Genomic DNA, 21,639 nt, shown 5'->3' with positions numbered 1-21,639 from the left:
GACATGGTCTTTCACCTGTCTCAAAAGGGTTAAAAATGTTATTGCAATGACTTAGAGCAATGGAGAACACCAGCCCCTCCTTAAAAAAAAGGGGGGGGGGTTCATATCGGCAATTAGATATTAATAAAATATTGATATTGGTAAGTGACTGTTACCATAGTTCAAACAAATATCTATTACATTCCCATAACAGGGATAAAGTAGTACTATGATAGGTTTCACATTCCTTTAAAAACTTGACAATAATATATACATGATAAACAAATAGAACAATCAGAACACAAACATTAGTAATATGATAGGTTTCAAACATTAGCACTTTGATAGGTTTCACGTTCCTTTAAAACTTGACAACAATATATAAAAAGCAACAACATATCCTCAATATCTTGTAGCCAATGAAAGCTACGTGTGCAACTTTAGAGTAACTTAATATCCTCAATATCTTGTAGCCAATGAAAGTTACGTGTGTAACTTTAGAGTAACTTAATATCCCAGGTAAATTACTACAACATGTATATCTGTTTAACTATAAAACTGGGTAGCAGGATGGTACAATGAAAAAACAATGTTTGTGAAAATAAGATTTTAATAAATGATATAATCATACAAGAAATAGTAAAAAAAAATAGATATTCCAATTAAAGTATAACCAAGTTAGATTTAGTAAAAATAAAATAAACTTACCAGTTACTTTAACTAACCCACAATTTTATAGCATACATGGAACAAGCAGACAGAAGTAATAAATTACTTCATTCTTTATAACAAACCACTTGCTCATCTAATGTCAAGTATTCGTGTGCTTGTATGACTATATTGTTAAAACAACTTTAATCAAATGATGATATACCTTACTATGTTTTGAGTGTTATTTAATTATTTACAAACCTCTACCAGACAATTACCTGCTGTATGTTTCTCTGGGTCTTGCTTAGCTGAATTCTTTAATCTAGCACTCAGAGGTTTGGGTTCGTCACTATCGTCTTCTTTCTTCACAACTTCTTTTGGTTTCTTGATTAGAAATATTCCAAGCTTATTTTAGGCTCCCTTACTCTCATGCAAGTAACATATTCCCTACAGTTTATTTCACTTCATCCTCATTACATGAAGAGACTAGGTCTGAATTCTTACCATCTATAGAATTGTATTTATGTTATAAAGAAATTTTCACATAAAAAAACTAAGAGAAAGAACTCAACTTACAAAGTACACATCTAATCACATCATTTAAGTATTACAGTTAATATCCCACAAATCATTAGTGATATTTTCATAATTAAACTTTCAATACCAAGGATTATCATACAAAACATTATTAGACTATGACACTTATTTTGCTTTGAAATGCAATATGGTTTTCCATAAGTGATACTACATATACATCCAAGATTTGATAAGAATAACAATAAAATCCTAATAACAACAGCATTATTTCGTAAACCAGTGTCTGATAACTTAAAATGCTAAAAATGTATATAAAAAAATTAAACTGCAATAGATTACACATGACTGCTTAATTCCTCACATTAATGCAACTGCATTAAATATGTTATTAAAATAAAAATCACACACTAGCTTGTTAGAACATTATTCAAAAATGACATTATTAAATACTAAACTACTCCTGTATACTTACTCTCACTTTCCCTTTGCCCTCCTTAACTGCCCTTTCAGCTTTCTTCTTTAGTTCTGGATCAATGTGAGGAATTACACGTTCACCAATAGGTGAGGGTTGGGTTTCTTCCAAGTTCATCTTCTTTCCTCGACCTTTTCCTTTTCCTACTCCTGCTTTGCCAAATTTCGAATGTTTACCACTTAAACCCTGATTTTCATCTTCTATCTCTTTCTGTTCCACTTTCTACAGATTTTATAATATATATTAAAACTAATTTTACAATTACATCATATAAAAAATAAATATAACTTAAAACTGAAAGACATAAAAAAAAGAAAAATTTCCCTTTGCTTTCAAAGTTTAACTTGACACACTACATAGAACTTTTATCATTATACACAATTACAAAGTCCTAATTTATGATTTTTTAATAGATTATAATGTGAAGATTAAGTTACTGTTAATCTTTACATTTGATCAGACTGGACAACAAGTTTAGATGTTCAATTTCCTTCAGTAAGACAATGATAAATACTTGTCTTCATAAACTACATATATAACCAGAATTTGATCAGACTGAACAACAAGGTTAGATGTTTGACTTGTTCCAGTAAGATAATGATAAATACTTGTCTTCATGAACTACATATATAACCAGAATCTGATCAGACTGGGCAACAAGTTTAGATGTTTGCCTTATTCTAGTAAGCTGTCACCAATAAGATAACAATAAATACTTGTCTTCATGAACAACATATATACAATTTTTTTGTTTAATCGAACCAGTCAAGAAATACATGGATCCTTATTATATAAATTTTTTCTTGGTGACAGTTTCTGGTGGCTAGAAAATGTATCAGAAGCTTTTTGCATATCAGGTGGGTATGTTTGAAACCTGAAATTGACAGCACTGATTGTGAGAACTTTAACCAATTCCTTTTTCAGTCACCTATGTTTTATAGCAAAACAAGCATCTCTAATACAAAAAGGAAATTGCAAGTTACATTAGTTCTTTTTATTTTTCCCATTTTCATTCTTCTGCAGGAATTCACATAGAAATGTCAAATGGGCAATGCATCACCTTAATTTAAGGTATTAAATTTCACTATTAATTCAAGTTAACACCCACACAAAAAATAAACAGTAGACAAAAACTTACAGCAAAAAATATCAATAATTTTGCCAAAAAACATAAAGTAAAACTAAAACTGGCTGCAAGCTCATTTTGTGGAAACCTCAAAATTTGGGAGCTATATATTGATTTCATATAATAAGCTATATTATTTCTCTAGTTTCATAAGAGTTAGCAAGAAAATCAGAAAGATAGTTACATCTAGTTCATTGAGGAAGTTGCCTAAGTCTTCCTTCCACAACTCAACTGGACTCTTTTTCTGAAGGATCTGAAGCTCCATCCTCTGTAAGAAAGTAATAATAATGATAGTACAAGAATGCAACACAATAAAGTTTCAAATATTACAAAACAGACTTACACTTTCAGTATATAAAATACACATAATTAAATTTTCAACTGAATTATGATTCATGCAATGAAAATAAGTTTAATGTTCTAATTAAATAAAGCTACATATATTAGTGATAGTTGACCTTAGTTAAGTTTATTAATTCTGTCATGGTATACTAATATGAATGATGAAAACAGATACTGAAAAACCATTAAAACTTTCAGGCTAGCTTTTTCAAATGTCAAACAATTTATATATTCACACTAGCCTTACAAAAGATGAACACCAAAGTAATATAACAAGCCTAATACTGTTAAACCATTTACACTGGGTATTAAATGGTAAGAAATAGAGCAAACAAGGTGTAAAATATTAACATATTATTAGCCCAGTACTGCTACACAATTGACAACGGATATTAAACTATGAGTGAAAGAGAACTGGGTGTAAAATATGAACACTTTTTACTTTATCATAACAACAAAAATCCACATCAGTGCATGGGCAAAAGTAAAATTTCAATTCTTTGTTAAACTACCTTTCACCGACAAATACAGTTCTTTAAACTTCAAGTACATCAAAATATCCAGCCACAGTATAGTCTTCTAGATTGCAATGTACACGTGTATTAAATCTTATCACGCTAAACAACTTAAAACCTAAATGCCCATTTCAGAGTATAAGAACACTGATTAGTAAATGCCACAATGAGGCTAACAAAAGTATAGAACAGTAAGTTAACGGTTTACAAAAAACAAGTAAACTGTCAGTTTTGTCAAATTAAAACAGCTTTTTTAAATTACACATTACAAGTTTTTCAACTGTTAACGTTTAAACCATGATAAATATGAAAAATAAGCTGACCTTGTCATCACGTTTTTTCAACAGTTCATCTTTTTTTTCCTTTGTTAAGCTCCACAAATTCATTCCAAGCAAATAATCATAATCTGGTCCTGTTGAATTCTTCTCTGTCTCCTCTTCGCTACTGTCAGCCGAGTTTTCATTCTGTTAGGTTTGAACAAAACATTTATTAACTGACAAATGCACAAGCTTAAATTTCAGGCATACAATTTCAATCTCAAAGGCATAATAAAAATAATTACAAACTCGAGCAAATTATAAGTAAGATTTAAGAATTTACATATTTAATATATATTGTTAAATAGCGAAAAGTAAAGACAATATATAGATATGTTTTAAATATATATATTTAACAGTTTATGTGTGGTACATAAAAATGCCATACATAAATAATTTTCATAGCACATTTGACCTCTAACACTTTATTAACTTACTATACTAAAGTTCAAAGAAGAATCATGCAAGTTCATAACAATTCTATCTTTCATAATTATTAAAGGTGATTTACTGTTTATAAAGATTATAGATAGTCTATACCTCCACTTGTTGTTTGCTGACCTCCTTCTTCCAGGCCTTTACTGGGTCAGAATCATAGCCACGGTCAATCAGTGTTTGAATCATATCTACCTTCTTCTTGTTCTCTGAAATTTATAAATTACAACAGTAAATACACTGGCAACAGTATGCTAACTACTAGTAAATAAAAAGTATTCACATTTTTTTCATATATTCAATCACAAATAAAACATTTTGAATCACATCCAGTTTGTTTTTGTAAAACTGACTAATTATAGTACGACAACAGGCCATAAAAAAAAAAGCATACCACATAGCCCATTTTTCACACACTCATATTGAAATGAAAAATTTAAACAATGACAAATCTTTGTTCTTGTATGAACAGTTCCACACATCCAGAGAAACTGTTTTCCAGGAGATTCTAGCAAGATAATTAGAAACTATCCAAGTTATTTCAAGAAAATTTGATGAAATGTAGTTTCAGGATAATACTAGAGATTACCAAATCAAATCATATGAAACTGTTCATGAGTAGACTTTTGTGGAAACAGAAAAATATCTTTCAGTGTTCTTTCTTAAAAGGGTTCTCAAAAATTGCATGATATCTAATTGCATCATACAATTAGTATGTTTCACTGAAATAGATATGCTCCATCAAAGTTAAAAGTGTTGAGCATTTCTATTTAGAAACCTTAACAATCTAATTCTTCTTCCCATACAAATCAGAGAATGTGGGTTTGACAAAAGACAATAGGAGGCTAATACCTAAATTGATAGCATTGACTCTGTGTGATACCAAACAGTCTTGCTGATAATGTTACAAGTGGTGTTATCATGTGTAACCAGAGATGAAAGTGTCCCTTTCCTAAAAATCCTGAAAATAATCGAAGCCAAGTAAGGGGGTCCGGCACCCAAAATCCTGCATTTTAGTACTAAAATTCACTTAAACAAGTTACCCCATTTTTCTTACATCAATGATTATCAAATACATGTGAGAAATATCAAATCTCATTCCCCTAGTTAATGGAGTGAAAATTATGACATCCAATATATAAGTTTTAAGTAATGCTTTTAAGTGTAAGTTAGAGTACTGCATCAAAAACACATAAAATGAGTATGATTCAACTGAGACTAAACAGTTCACACTATTATGAAATTGAATAGATTCATTATTAAAACATTGCTGAAAATAAATCAGACATATATCTATTGTAAAATCAAACTCATTCGCCGAATGTAAACAAACCGCGCGATTACATTAACGCTTATCTATGGCATGGAACACCAAAATCCGATAAATAATTTCAAAAAAATGTGTTCCTCCGGAAGAAAAGCGGAGGTTTTCAGGATTTTTTAGAAATATCCGGAAGACTTTCATTATTATAATCTGAGGGTCGCGGGTTCGAATCCCCGTCACACCAAACATGCCAACCTCCGCCTTTGCCTGGTCCCAAGTCCAGGATGAGAAAGGGGGAGGGTTGGGCGTGGGGCTAGCAACTCCACCCCGTAAAAACCAACCTGCTACAAGTAACTGCAACAACACCTTCCGTTGGTGAGGTGTTGTTGCGGCCCTATGCTCCACTGGGAGTTTACAGGAATAAAAAAAAATTCAGTTCTTACGTTTTTTAACTGAAACAAAAAATAAAAGGGATGATCACACCAGAAAAATGGTTTCGTATTTACAGAACACGCTACCCGAGATAGGTGGTTAGGGCACTTGACTCGCAATCTGAAGGTCGCGGGTTCGAATCCCCGTCCCACCAAACATGCTCGCCCTTTCAACCGTGGAGGTGTTATAATATGACGGTCAATCCCACCATGCGTTGATTTAAGAAGTTGGTGATGACTAGCTGCCTTTCACTGCTAAATTAGGGACGGCTAGCGCAGTAAGCCCTTATGTGGCTTTGTGGAAAATTTAAAACAAACCAAACCGAGATAGTACTGTTTTATTTTCTAGCCAACAATTTTTTTTTGTAAAGAAACGACCAACTTAACCGTACTCATCGTGTTTATTCAAGTTATATGCTGTGATCATTATAAAGACACACTCTATGTCAATTCTCTCAGGTCTCAAGTTATAAATTCAAGGTAGGAGGTAATTGTATTCTTTGAAACGAATGGTTTTCGTCAACCAAATCAACCCACATTAACAATCTAAATAGAAATATAACTGTGTACACAGAACACTCGTTTTCTTTGTTTACTGTTATGCACAATGCTACACAATCTATGCTGTTCCAACCAAGGATATCGAAACCCTGTTTTTAGCGTTATAAGCTTACCGCCAAGTTACTATAGTTGGCATATTTTTTGTAATCGTTCTGTACTTTACTCTCTTACTCAAAGTCGGAAACCATATACTCTCATATTATCTGTACAAAAAAATCGAAACCAAAAGGGACAAATGGAATTTCAATTAACGGCGAAGACTGTGCGTGTGTGTGTGTGATAAATATTCGCGCTATTTCCGGTAATGTGCAGAATCACGTGACTTTCATGGAACAGCGTTTTCCCGGAATCAGATAGCGATTTTTTTTTGTTTGTTTGTTTTTAATATTAAAACATTATAGGATATTCCACCAGAAGGGCAGATTTCTAACTTATCGATCAACGAATATTTTACTCAAACTAGTGAAAAATCACGGTTTAATTAGAGCAAGAATTATGTTTTTCTTAAATGAAGAACTTGGTTGATATACTATATATAATATTTATATTTACCAAAACCCAGTTCTTCGCGTAATATAAATTCAAACTTGTGGAAATATTGACAGTAAACCAGGATTTTGGTTCAGTTAACAGTATATCTACAAAGTTGAGATAATACTGACAGTAAAACCAGGATTTTGTTTCAGTCAGCAATATGTGTACAAGGTTGATATACTACTTCAAGCAAAACCGGGATTTGTTTCAATTAGCTATATGTCTATAAGGTTGATATACTATTTACAGTAAAAGCAGAATTTTGTTTTAATTAGCTAAATGTCTACAAGGTTGATATACTATTTACAGTAAAACCAAGATTTTGTTTGAGCTAGCTATACGTCTACAAGGTTGATATACTATTTACAGTAAAACCGGGATTTTCTTACAGTTACCTATATGTCAACAAGGCTAATACACTATTGACAGAAACACCAGGATTTTTTTCAGTTAACCACATCTCTGCAAGATTGATATACTATTGACAGTAAAACCAGAATTTTGCTTCAGTTAGCTATATGTATATAACTTTGATATACTATTGACAGTAAAGCCAGGATTCACTTTCAGTTAGCAATATGTCGACAAGGTTGATATACTATTTACAGTAAAGCCAGGATTTACTTTCAGTTAGCTATACATCTACAAGGTTGATATACAATTTACATTAAAACCACGATTTTCTTTGACTTAGCTATAGTCTACAAGGTTGATATACTATTTACAGTAAAACAGGGATTTTGTTACAGATAGCTACATGTCTACAACGCTAATATACTATTGACAGAAATCCAGGATTTTGTTTCAGTTAGCTATATGTCTACAAGGTTGATACACTATTGAAATTAAAGCCAGGACTTACTTTCAGATAGCTATACATCTACAAGGTTGATATATTATTGATAGTAAAACAGGATTTTGTTTCAATTAGCTATATATTTACAAGGTTGATATACTATTTCAAGTAAAACAGGGATTTTGTTTCAGTTAGCTATATGTCTACAACGTTGAAATACTATTGACAGTAAAACCAAGATTTTGTTTGAGCTAGCTATACGTCTACACAGTTGATATACTATTTCAAGAAAAACCGGGATTTTGTTTCAGTTAGCTAAATCTACAAGGTTGATATATTATTTACAGTAAAACGAAGATACTGTTTCACTTAGCAATATGTCTACAAATTTGATACACTATTCACGATAAAACCAGAATTGTGTTTCAATTAGCTATACGTTTACAAGATTGATATACTATTTACAGCAAAACCAAGATTTTGTTTGAGCTTGCTATACCTCTTCACAGTTGATATACTATTTACAGTAAAACCAAGATTTTATTTCAGTTAGTTATATGTTTACAAAATTGATATACTATTTCAAGTAAAACTGAGATTTTGTTTCAGTTACCTGTATGTCTACAAGGTTGAAACACTATCGACAGTAGAACCAAAATTGTGTATCAGTTAGCTATATGTTTTCAAGGTTGATATACTATTTACAGAGAAACCACAATTTTGTTAAAGTTAGCTATATGTCTACAAGGTTGATATACTATTTACAATAAAACCAGGATTTCGATTCAGTTAACTACATATCTACAAGGTTGATATACTATTTACAGTAAAACTGGGATTTTGTTTCAGTTAACTACATGTCTACAAGGTTAATATACTATTTACAGTAAAACAGGAATTTTGTTTCAGTTAACTACATGTCTACAAGGTTAATATACTATTTACAATAAAACCAGGATTTTCTTACAGTTAGCTATACGTTTACAAGATTGATATACTATTTAGAGTAAGACCAAGATTTTGTTTGAGCTAGCTATACGTCTACATGGTTGATATACTATTTACAGTAAAACCTGAATTTTGTTTGAGGAAGCTATGCGTTTACAAGGTTGAAATAATATTCACAGTAAAAGCAGAATTGTATTTCAGTTTGCTATACATTTACAAGGTTGATATACTACTTACAGTAAAACCAGTTTTGTTTCAATTAGTTATATGTCTAGAAGATTCATACACTATTTACAGTAAAACCAGAATTTTGCTTCAATTAGCTATATGTCTACATGGTTGATATACTATTGAGAGTAAACCCAGAATTTTGTTTTAGTTAGCTCTATGTCTATAAGGTTGATATACTATTTCCAGAAAAACCAGGATTTTCTTTCAGTTAGCTATACGTCTACTAGGTTGATATACTATTTACAGCAAAACCGGGATTTTGTTTCAATTAACTATATGTCTATAAAGTTGATATACTGTTTATGGTAAAACCAGAATTTTATGTCAGTTACCTATGAATTTACAAGGTTGATATACTATTCAAAATAATCGGCATTTTGTTTCAGTAAGCGAAATGTCTACAAGGTTGATATACTATTTACAGTAAAACCTGGATTTTGTTTCACTTCGCTATATGTCTACAACATTGAAATACTATTGACAGTAAAACCAGAGTTTTGTTTCAGTTATCTATATGCCTAAAGGTTGATATACTATTGACAGTAAAACAAGGATTTTCTTTCATTTAGCTATACATCTACAAGGTTGATATACTATTTACAGTAAAACCAGGATTTTCTTTCAGTTAGCTATATGTCCACAAGGTTGATATACTATTTACAGTAAAACCAGAATTTTGTTTCAATTAGCTAAATATTTACAAGTTTGATATACATTGACAGTTATATCAGGATTTACTTTCAGTTAGCTATTTGTCCACAAGGTTGATATACTAATTAAAGTAAAAACAGGATTTTCTTTGAGTTAGCTATACATCTACAAGGTTAATATACTATTGATAGGAAAACCAGAATTTTCTTTCAGTTAGCTATACATTTACAAGGTTGATATACTATTTAAGGTAAAACCGGGATTTTGTTTCAGTTATCAGTTAGTCTATAAAGTTGAGATAATATTGACAGTAAAACCAGGATTTTGTTTCGGTTATCAGTACATCCATAAAGTTGAGGCAATATTGAGAATCAAAAATATAATTTTATCTGCAGAAAACTTTAGTTTGCTCACTAGAAGTAGATATTTACTCAAATGATCTTGGGTGCATTTCTGTCAGTAGATCCATATTAGGTATGGAATAAATCCATTACACTTTGTTATTTATGTTTCAGTGACTTTTCAACCATAACCATTCCAGTTTTTAAATAAAAATATTTTAAGTCTCCATAGCTAGAGTAAGAACAATTTTAAACATAATTTTGTTTTCAAAACCAGTCAAATGATTCATGTTGTTGAAATAAGGTCTAAGTAAACAAAACTATAACCAGTTTTCTGGCATACTGTTCACTAAACTATAATCCTGATATCTTTACTTTGTAGATATACTGCTAACTGAAACCAAATCCTGGTTTTTAATGTCATTAATACATTTTCCCTATAGTTATAGTGCTAACTGAAACCAAATCCTGGTTTTTAATGTCATTAATACCTTTTCCCTATAGTTATAGTGCTAACTGAAACCAAATACTGGTTTTTAATGTCATTAATACCTTTTCCCTACAGTTATAGCACTATATGAAACCAAATCCTGGTTTCACAGTCATTAATACCTGTATGTTGTAGATATAGTGCTGACTAAAACCAAATCTGGTTTTTATTATCATTAATACCTATATCTTAAAGATAGCCTGTTAATACATTTGTTTGATGTGACATCCTGAAGATAGCTAATCAGTTTATCTGTTCAACACATGACACCCTAAATATAGCCTGTTAATTCACCTATTCAACACCAGACATCCTGAAAATAGGTACAATTATCTATGTTATTTAAATTCATTAAATACTTCCTTCCATTCTTGTACATCCTAGATGGAATTTGAATAGTTGAACTTCTCTCTCTCTCAACTGTCATACAGAGATGAACTGAACAACGTTTTAACACATTTTTATGACAATCCATAATACTGTTCTTTGTAGACAATGGTATGAACTGATGACAGTTTTGGATATGTAATATACTAAAGAAGTTTGAAAATTAAGCACCAATCATGATCTACATTTAGTAAAAGAAGAAAGAATCCACAAGGGCAAGAACTCAGCAAGGCCTTCCTAGAGTGACAAATTTTAAAGTAAAGATACATGTTCTTCGGTAATGAATAGATTATTTTACAAAAGACAACTGTGAAACATCTGTAGAGGTATTAAAGTCTTAATGAAATAGGCATAAGTGTACATGTCTTCCATCTCTGGGTAATTAGATAAACTTTAAAATCAGCATAATTATTAGTAACTTTAACAATGTAAGGTAGTTACTTAAACAAATAAAATAAAGTAACAACAAAATAGATGAGTGTCTGGGTTCAGTAAAATTAGTCTTCGTTTTTACAACAATCACACCATTAAACTAATAAAATAAAGTAACAACAAAATAGATGAGTGTCTAGGTTCAGTAAAATTAGTCTTCGTTTTTACAACAATCACACCATTAAACTAATAAAATAAAGTAACAACAAAATAGATGAGTGTCTAGGTTCAGTAAAATTAGTCTTCGTTTTTACAACAATCACACCATTAAACTAATAAAATAAAGTAAAAACAAAGTGTCTAGGTTCAGTGAAATTAGTCCTCATTTTTACAACAATCACACCATTAAACTAATAAAATAAAGTAACAACAAAGTGTCTAGGTTCAGTGAAATTGGTACTCATTTTTACAACAATCACACAATTAAAGAAAAAGTCAGTGAGAGTCAACCATGTTTCCAGAGGACTTAATTCTATTTTTCAAAATATTATCATCCAATTATTTGATGACCCAAATCACGACTTTTTAAACTTCCAAGACTTTCCAGGAAAAACTTGTACCAGATTTTGAAAGTTGCAACTTTACAAGTAACCTTATTATCAATAAATCACTGCACTACTAGCTTTACAAGTAACTCAAATGATATATACAAGTATTTCAAATGATATATATTGTAAAGTATCACAAAAAGACTACTATTTTGATGATAAAAAAAATGACACATTTAAGAACAACTTAACAAGTTTATGGAAAACTGGTTCTTGAGAACTGTTGTCTTGATAGACAAGATATTACTTTATAGGCAAAAACTTAGCATGGAATTCTATTTTACCACAGTAATTATACTTACTTACCCCAAATTTGAACCCCAGACCTATCTCACACCAAATGAGTGCTCTACCAGCTTAGATGAAGTGTTAACCCCTAGTAAGTGACTTTCTAAAACTCAAACTACTACAAAAGCAGTAGTTAGGTTTGGTTTATTTGAATTTTGCACAAAGCTACACAAGGGCTATCTGCACTAGCCATCCTTAATTTAGCAGTGAAAGACTAGAGGGAAGGCAGCTAGTCATCACCACCCACTGCCAACTCTTGGGCTACTCTTTTACAAGCGAATAGTGGGATTGACCGTCACATTAGAATACCTCCACAGCTGAAAGGGCGAGTATGTTTGGTGGGACAGGGATTTGAACCCATGACCCACAGATTAAGAGTCAAGAGTCCTAACCAACTGGCCATGCTGGGCCAGCAGTAGATAAATTACAATTTGTTTTGCTTGTTTGTAATTAAGCACAAAGCTACACAATGGGCTATCTGTGCTCTGCCTACCACGGGTATTGAAACCCGGATTCTAGCGTTGTAAGTCCACAGACATACCGCTGTGCCACTAGGGGGCTTAAAGTACAACAATTATTCATACCTAAACATAAGTCTATGATTGATGATAAATATCTTAAAACATTTATATAGATCTAAATGAACAAGAATCTTTCTCCAGTTTGTAGTTTAGTTGGATGAACTTTGATTTCAGATGAAATATACTTTTATTTTCCTAAAAACTCACAGTAAATGTTTCTGTACAGCAGCTCCTTGATGAAAGTGTACAACTTAAATATTGGGAAATATAAAGGTTTATTTCATCTGAAGTCAAAGGTCATCCAATTATTCAAACAAGAATTTTGTCTAAATTAAGATTAATGATACTTGTCACTCCAAGTATTTAATTTATGGTTCATCTTTAAAAACCTTAATTATGTTTTCTTTGAAATTAAGAATATGTCTTTATTGTAAATTTCAGGAAAATATTTTTACTATTTGATGATTTATGTATACAATATTTTTTATTACTTTTAAAATTAAATTGAGTATTTCAAATATTTTCATTCTTACCAGTAACTAAAAACTAACATAAAGCCTTACAAATCTCACGATAAATAACAATTATTCTAAAGTTGTTATGGAATAGTACTGTTCCAACATTTTAGCATACTTTCTTCACATATAATTAAGAACAAAGCTTTCTTATAATCTTAAATATCAATGCATTAAAATATGTGTAAGAGAGAGAGTGTCCAGGTTTCTGTTTCTAAGAACAATCATAAATGGCACTTAGTTAATTTGAACATTCTGCAAACTCTCTCTCTCTCTCATAGCTTTTAAAACTGTTTTTGATTTTTCACAATTAGACTACATCAATTATTTGACTGTTACTTTCATAAACTTTTATTTTTTGCAAGGTTCCCAGTTTTACAGAATTAACAAAGACAATTCTACGTTTCATAAATATTTCGCATATTACAACCATGGATTTGAAAATAAAGGAATCAGTTTCTAATTTTCTTGTATTAAAATGTTTACTCGTGATTACTGAAAACATCAAAGAGAACAAAATCAAGAATTTTAGATTAAAATGTATATTAACAAATTAAAAGCTACTTTTAATGATTTGAGAAATATCTAGAAAGCTACTTCACATTCAAGTTCTAATCCTTTAGGATGTGAAAAACAGTTATTAACTTTTTGCTTGTTGTAAAGCATATTCAGATATGAAAAATATTATTTAATTTATACTTATCATATATATCTTAAGGTAGCTCACTTTAATTAAGTAAATCTTTTAAAACCCTACATTTCTACTTACATAATATGACAACATTTAGTCATCAACTTGTTTCTTTCATCAATTATAGAACTATCTTAAGTTCAGTTAACACATGATGAAAAACATACATCTTGATATTCCTTGGAACTGTTTTCATTTCCTCTTCACAAACTGCAGTTTGCAAACTCAAGAGCAACACTAATTCTTTCATTTTGGGATTCGATCACACTGTAGTAATTAATCATGATCCCTGTGTCTCATGATCCAAACTATGGATGCACGGATTTTGAACTTAAGGATGAATTACTTTGGATACATATAAAGTCAGATACTTGTATGTAATGATTTCAGACACTATTATAGGCTTCTTAATGTACAAAATATCATGGAAATGTTTTTCTCAATATTTCCTGTTTCTTATCAAAACATATTTTAATTAAACCTTTACCATGTCATATTGTGGCTAACAGCAAGTCCTACCTCCTTCCTTATATCACCTTATTTCATCTGCTTCGTTTACGTAGTATCCCCTTAGAAGGCTCACCATACTCTCTTTGTCGTTTCATCAGCCGTAGACTTCGCTTGACTGTGCTTCAGGTTGGAATGAAAGTACATTCAAAAGACAGATGTCAGTGCGTTTCTTAAACTAAGGCAATTATTTCCTTCATTTAATGAACAAAACAGTATAGTTATTATATAGTATCTCTACTAATTTAGAAAATAATAAAACTGAAAAAGTTACACAAATTTAATTTTCTACACGTCTTAAATCTATGAATTCATAATAACATACTACCTCCGATTTTGTATATTCAACATCTTAACTCAATACATCTCCCATGATTTTATATAGTCAACACCTTAATACATCTCCCATAATTTTGAAGAGTCAACACCTAAATTCAACACATCTTCCACGATGTATTTTCTTTTAAGAAACATCACAATATATGGTAAACAGTTCACTTTAACATTTTACCTTAACATAAAACAAGCAGAAATGGACAACCAAAGTACTTAACAGTAAATTGTGGAACGTCATATGCCATTATAAAAACAATTCTCTCTTCGTTTGAACAAAAACTTCCTACTTTTTTTTGTTTTCAATAAATTTAGATTCACAATTACATATATTAATGAGACCACATTTGAAAATCAAATTATATTTCCCACTTGGACAGTATTAAGTAGAACACACAAGGTAGACTTGCTTGTTACCTTAATTTACCTCTTACAGGAAGAGGTACATGTTTAACTGGTGTTGAATGATTGCTGGTGGTTTCATATTCACTTGAAATTTCCTTGATTTTCTCTTCTCTATCACATTCTTTTTTTATATTATAAATCTTTTCATCCTTCACCTCATAATCATCTATTGTTTCATTGATACCATCTTCTCCTGGATTGTCCTCTTCTATTTTCACACCTGTCTTTCTGTCTGTTCCTTGAAAGTCACTAACATTCCAGTATTCTAGAAGATTACAAGTGACACATGAATCTGCAAAATAGATCTATTTGAAATTATTATAGATAACACATGAATCTGTACAACAGTGCTATGTGAAACAGATTACAGGTGGCACACAAATCTGCAGAAAAGATCTATACAAAAGACTATAGGTAACAACCTGTAGAATAGTTCTACATACAAAGAATACAGGTGACATATGAATATGTGAAACACTCCTATATGAAAATATTATAGGTGACACAATAATCTCCAGAATAGTTCTACATGAAAAGATCATAGGTGACACATGAACCTGCAAAATAGTTCTATATGAAAAGATTACAGGTGACACATGAATCTGTGGAACAGTCCTATAGGAAAAGTTTATAGGTGACACGTGAATTTACAGAATATTTTTATATGAAAAGATCAGAGATGACACATGAACTTGCAAAATAGTTCTATATGAAAAGATTACAGGTGACACATGAATTTACAGAATAGTTCTATATGAATGGAATATGGTTGACACAACAAAATTCTTTTATAATACTTTTTCTTTCTAACTCATAATTTTTGCAAACATACCTTGCATTGTAACAAATGTTTACACTACACTATTTCCAGTATTTATTTTGTGCAGAAAACAAAGAACTCAGAACTTGCTTTTATTCATTTAATGTCCTCAGTTTGAGCTTTTAAACACCACTGTAGTTTCACTTTTATGACAGATTGTACTTGTCCAATCTGTGACCAGTGGATGGTGATAACAGTACTAGTTGTGGCAGACGTAGTCTCTACTGATTGCCACTTTTTATAGGTAGAAAAAAAGTGATCTCTGACAAAAACACTTCTGCTATATGGACATTCACTCTGACACCTTTTAAAGTTCAGAGAGAACAATGCTTTTACTATTGTCTTGAAGACTAAATGTGATACGTCTCCATCTCTATACTATATGACTCAAACAATTGACGGACACATTTCACAATCAGCCTGTTTAGTGAACTACAAATATATGCATGAGAATCCTAATAATGTGGCCAGTCACTACAAACAAATGAAATAAACAAGCAGTAAAATGTTTAGTTGTTCTCACCAAAGTTTGATGGAATGTTGTCAAGCAGACTGAAGCTTCTATTCTGACCACTACAGTCAGAAGTGCTGTCTTCTACAATATCAACAATGTCATGTTGACCATCTATATATGGATAAAAAAATCTCTGTGGTTAGAAAGTTAACACATTTTACATCAACTTTTCACATTAGAGGTAGTTATAGTTGCTTTGCCAGTTAGACAATTTCAGGGGGACTTCCACACTGTGTACTTGCAAGATTGGATAATGTTATACAGAAGTGTAACAGAATATGAACAACAGATTAAAAATATCACATGTTTACAGTACCACAGTAACATTACGCTTTTGTAATGAAGTCACGTCAGGCCATTACAGTTTAAGTTTGTTGTATTTCCTCAGCTTGGATTCAAACCTGGGGCATCTGCACATCAAGTAAGTACTCTACCAACTGAGCTAAAAGGATAACCCACTAGCTATTGCTAATAAGGCATATTTTTAAACAACTCAAACTAAATTTATTTGACTGAGGTGATCTGTGTTGATATAAACTTATACTTGAATGCAACTACTGACTGATCTCTGCAAAACTGAGAGGTTTGTGGGCCTAATGTGCAGCAGTTTGTGATAGGTGGAATAAATAAAAAAGATAAGACATAGGTTGAAAAGGAAACAAAAATAAAATAGAGTATTTTATTTACTCTAGTAAGCAAGTAAAAAGAAAAAAAGGAACTTAAACAAGTGAATACAAGAGATTATCAAAGTAGCAGGAAAATAAAAATAAATAATTAAGTTGAAGTATGCAGTTGATCAGTAAAAGGGATAGATAAAAGATTCAGACATGGACAAAACTTCACTGGCAAGTATTGATTCTCTCAAAAAAAAAATTTTCTCCTCAAAGTTCAATCTGATTCTTCTCAAAAATATCAAACTTCATATCATAAAACAGCTGACCAAACATAAAAGAGCACCAGGATGTGGAAACATCCCTATTCCATGTGAGAGTCTCAAGTTATCATTCAAACACAAGGTCTGTTTGTTTGTTTTAGGGCAAAAACATACTAGGCTATCTGCTATGGCCACTGTGGGGAATGAAACCCCAGATTTTAGCATTGTAAGTTCATAGACCACTGGGAGACACTAATTCTTAGAAAAGAATCTAAAACTTTTCAGTATTGAATAGATTATCTTACCTGAATCAGAAAAGTGTACAGGACTGGCAAGATGCATGTGGGTATCAGGGTTAGCACAATCACTCAATGTTGAGTCACTGTCGTTACCTATACTGGTTATTTCCTCCTGAAGGTTGTCGTCTTCCTGCAGACCTAGAGAAAAACCATAAAACAAAAGAATAATGAGTACTATACAATTAAGAAGATCCTTTCTTCAAAACAAATGTGAATAATAAATATTTTTGCACACAAGTGAAGTATATAAAACAAACTTTTAACAGGTGATTTGGAAACAAATTAAATTTTAAAGCTTCAAAAATTTACCTTTTTTTTGGAATAAAAATATACTCTTACACTACAATGGTATAAATATAGACTGTAGTAGTATACACTTATGTTATAATGGCATAAACTTACAGTTTAGTGGTTTCTTTTTCTCTTGTCTTCTTTGAATATCTTTAGTTAACTGTTGGAACTGCCTCTCATGTTGTTTAACTGAAATGCGTAAGTATACCAGTTAAAGTTTTAAAAACTATCCAATATAAAATATTTATAACAGACAATTAGATAATCAGAGAAAAGAGGCAGTAAAATGCAAAATGTTTACATCAATTTTCAAAAGTTAAAGGTAAACCTGATGATTTTTTATTGCACCATTTGGAAATACCTTTATATGCCCTTCAATAATGCCTTAATTCCACATTACAAACTGTTAACATGAACATTGTCTGAACTGGCATAACCATGTGCAACATTTTATACTAAATACAACACTTTTTGATAGATATGTTGATATTGTCATCATGAAGTAAGTTTAATTGCTCTATTACTGGAAGTTACTTAACAATGAAGTAATATTTTGTGTCTAAAGGGTTTAATTAACAAGAATACGTAAAAAGTGCACATAATGAAAAAAAGTAACATCTGTAAACCTGTATTTAGACTCAGCATAAGTTAAAAAAAAATTCAACAATGAGTGAGTAAAACACTTAGAAAACTTCTAGAAGTATAACACATTTTCTGCAAGGCTTCAAGGGGTGTAACAAATTTCCTGGAAAATTTTGTGGGTGTATCACATTTTCTAAAAGGATTCGAAGGGCAAAACACATTTTCTGCAAGGCTTCAAAGTGTATACAACATTTTCTGCCAGACTTCAAAGGGTATATATATATATATATACATATATGTATGCATCACATTTTCTCCAAGACTTCAAAGGGTAGGCTCAGTCTTGTTTCAAGACAGTGGTAGCAAGAGCTGCTTGGCTTATTCTGATTCCTTCTAAATCTCAAATGATTAAATATATGAATAGGTTATCACCTCTTTACATGTGTGTGCACTTCAACTCTGACATATTTGTCCAAGTGCAAAATATGGGTTTGTAGATTGCAATATGATAATTTATTAATATAAAATACAAAAAAAACAGCAACTTGCAATTCACATTTAAATGTAAAAATTCTATACAAGAAACATGAATTTAAAACAGCTTAGATTGCTTGATTAACTATTTCTATTATTGCATTACTTGTCAATTTTCTAAATGCTTCTATTCAAGCTTAACTGTGCAATGCTAAGTTCAATAATAAATTTCTCAAACTTAGACCTAGAGGCACAGAACCTGTAAATTCTGTGCTGTTTTTAAGTTTAGTTAGTGAAAGGATGGGTCTCCATAAAGGTGGTTTTTGGCCCTAAAATCCAGTGATCAATAAAGTACTGAGAAAAGAAACATTAAGTGTTACGTTTAGTATTCTCAGTACCACTCAACCTCCCAGAAAGGCAATATGAAGATTTGTGCATTGCAATTGTCAATATTAGTGTGTATCATGATTATTGTATTGATTACTGCCAAAAATCTAGTCATCTACACACAGAGAGAGATTGGACTTCAACCTTGGGCACATGCACATACCACTATAATATTTCCACACAGTGTAAAGACAATAAAAATGTCATCATGAATGCTGAAGAACTTGGCAACTGTATCATTGACATCTGTGACATCATATATACCCTGACATTCATAATATGGTAATATTTTACATTCCCACTCTGTGTTTCAAGACTGACCACCAGGCACGCCTAACCATGGAAAATGTGCCATCAGTCTATCAAGACTCAATGTATTTATGGACAATTTCAAGATGAAGTAGTGGTTCTAACAACATTGACAGCTAGTGTTCTAGTGACAGCATAATATCGACATTGTGTATTTGAACATTTCACATCTCTACATACTCTTTCATATCAGATCTGTGCTTTATACTTGCAACAATTATGCTTTATGCAGTCACAGGAAGAACACTGCATTTTCATGTATGGTTTTTGTCCTCATTTTCTCCCTTAATAACAATCTAATAATGTAAATGAAGGTGTTTTTGTAATTGGTAAATGACTGGCCATCATGTGTTCCATTGATTGAAATCCATAGGAGGACCAAAAACAGCCTTTATAGTGGGTGACTCATTCTCTAGTTATAGGAGGATCAAAAACAGCCTTTATAGTGGGTGACCCATTCTTTAGTTATAGGACGACAAAAAGCAGCCCTTATGGTGGGTGACCCATTCTCTAGTTATAGGAGGATCAAAAACAGCCTTTATAGTGAGTGACCCATTCTTTAGTTATACGAAGACCAAAAACAGCCTTTATGGTGGGTGACCCATTCTTTAGTTATAGGAGGATCAAAAACAGCCTTTATGGTGGGTGACTCATTCTCTAGTTATAGAGGATCAAAAACAGCCTTATGGTGGGTGACTCATTCTCTAGTTATAGGAGGACCAAAAACAGCCTTTATGGTGGGTGACCTATTCTCTAGTTATAGGAGGACCAAAAACAGCCTTTATGGTGGGTGACCATTCTCTAGTTATAGGAGGACCAAAAACAGCCTTTATGGTGGGTGACCCATTCTCTAGTTATAAGGAGGACCAAAAACAGCCTTTATGGTGGGTGACCCATTCTTTAGTTTTCCAATTCTGTTTTTAAAGACTTTATAAAACCTAATAATTTACAGATATTTTTAAGTGTTTTGTATTGTACAATTGTTATATTCTTACTCAAAAATAACCGTGGGAAAACTTTTAGAAGAAACATGCAACATGATAAACATAGAGAACTAGTCTTTGTACACTTCACCCAAGTTGTTAGACGTACTGGACAGCAGCTTATAATTTTCAGAAATTTCCTGTCTCAACCTATTACAAGACATGTTTACAATATTATCTCTACAAACCAAGTTGTGAAGGAGTGTTTACAATATTACTTCTACAAACCAAGTTGTCAAGAAGAAGGATTTTAGCTACTTTCATTGATCATCATTCAATGCCAAACTAAGTGAAGATTATCATCAACTCCAGTATTTATGATAAAAATTGTTTGAAACTTAATTCTTGTTCAGTGAAATATCCATATTAAATCGGTAAAACTGTTTTTATATCTACATTGCTGAATATTCTCTTTAATGCTTTAACTAATTCTATGATACATTTAAATGGTCTTTTTGTATGAAATAACTTGTGAAAATGAATCCACTAGATACACTTCGAAGGTCAAAAAAATAAACAAAAACCTACCATACTTTGTTTGTTCATTTTCTATAACACTTGGACTGCTTTTCTTGTCATATTGAAAAATCTGAAAATGAAAACAGAGAAAAAGGGATAAAACGTTTAATATATGCACCCAATACTCAATGACCATGATAGAAGGTCACTTACAATTGAAAATTAAAAAAAAAAGACTACCACATACAAATTATCTAGAGTCAATGCTCTCAAAAGAGGACTACATAAACGCTACAAATATATATTTTAATAAACAATACATTATACACATATATTAACTTAATAAACAATATGCTATATATATTAATTTAATAAACAATATGCTATATATATTAATTT

General features: G+C 31.3%; 2 protein-coding genes across 2 annotated transcripts in view; both read right to left on the bottom strand.

Annotated features, from left to right (window-relative positions):
* Positions 1–879: 879 nt before the first annotated feature.
* LOC106471921 (DNA topoisomerase 2-alpha-like) lies at positions 880–4,578 on the bottom strand. The gene is made up of 5 exons (XM_013932545.2): positions 4,480–4,578; positions 3,946–4,086; positions 2,950–3,033; positions 1,640–1,861; positions 880–1,014 (listed from the first exon to the last, which is right to left on the bottom strand). Exons 1-5 carry the CDS (start codon positions 4,561–4,563, stop codon positions 880–882), a joined length of 666 nt encoding a protein of 221 aa, XP_013787999.2. The 5' UTR covers positions 4,564–4,578.
* Positions 4,579–13,544: 8,966 nt separating this feature from the next.
* The window catches only part of LOC106471922, an 11,311-nt gene continuing 3,216 nt past the window's right edge, over positions 13,545–21,639 (bottom strand). Inside the window, exons 4-9 of the mRNA XM_022400543.1 lie at positions 21,310–21,370; positions 18,158–18,235; positions 17,762–17,893; positions 16,592–16,693; positions 15,261–15,513; positions 13,545–14,633 (exon numbers count right to left, since the gene is read on the bottom strand). Of these exons, the coding sequence (XP_022256251.1) occupies positions 14,546–14,633; positions 15,261–15,513; positions 16,592–16,693; positions 17,762–17,893; positions 18,158–18,235; positions 21,310–21,370 (714 nt within the window). The 3' untranslated portion in view covers positions 13,545–14,545. The remainder of the gene's footprint in view (positions 14,634–15,260; positions 15,514–16,591; positions 16,694–17,761; positions 17,894–18,157; positions 18,236–21,309; positions 21,371–21,639) is intronic.

This window comes from Limulus polyphemus, unplaced genomic scaffold, assembly GCF_000517525.1.
Source record: "Limulus polyphemus unplaced genomic scaffold, Limulus_polyphemus-2.1.2 Scaffold4965, whole genome shotgun sequence".
In the NCBI taxonomy this organism is placed as follows: Eukaryota; Metazoa; Arthropoda; class Merostomata; order Xiphosura; family Limulidae; genus Limulus; species Limulus polyphemus.
The sequence above is the reverse complement of the archived record's forward strand: the minus strand, read 5'-3'. Positions and strand labels throughout refer to the sequence as shown.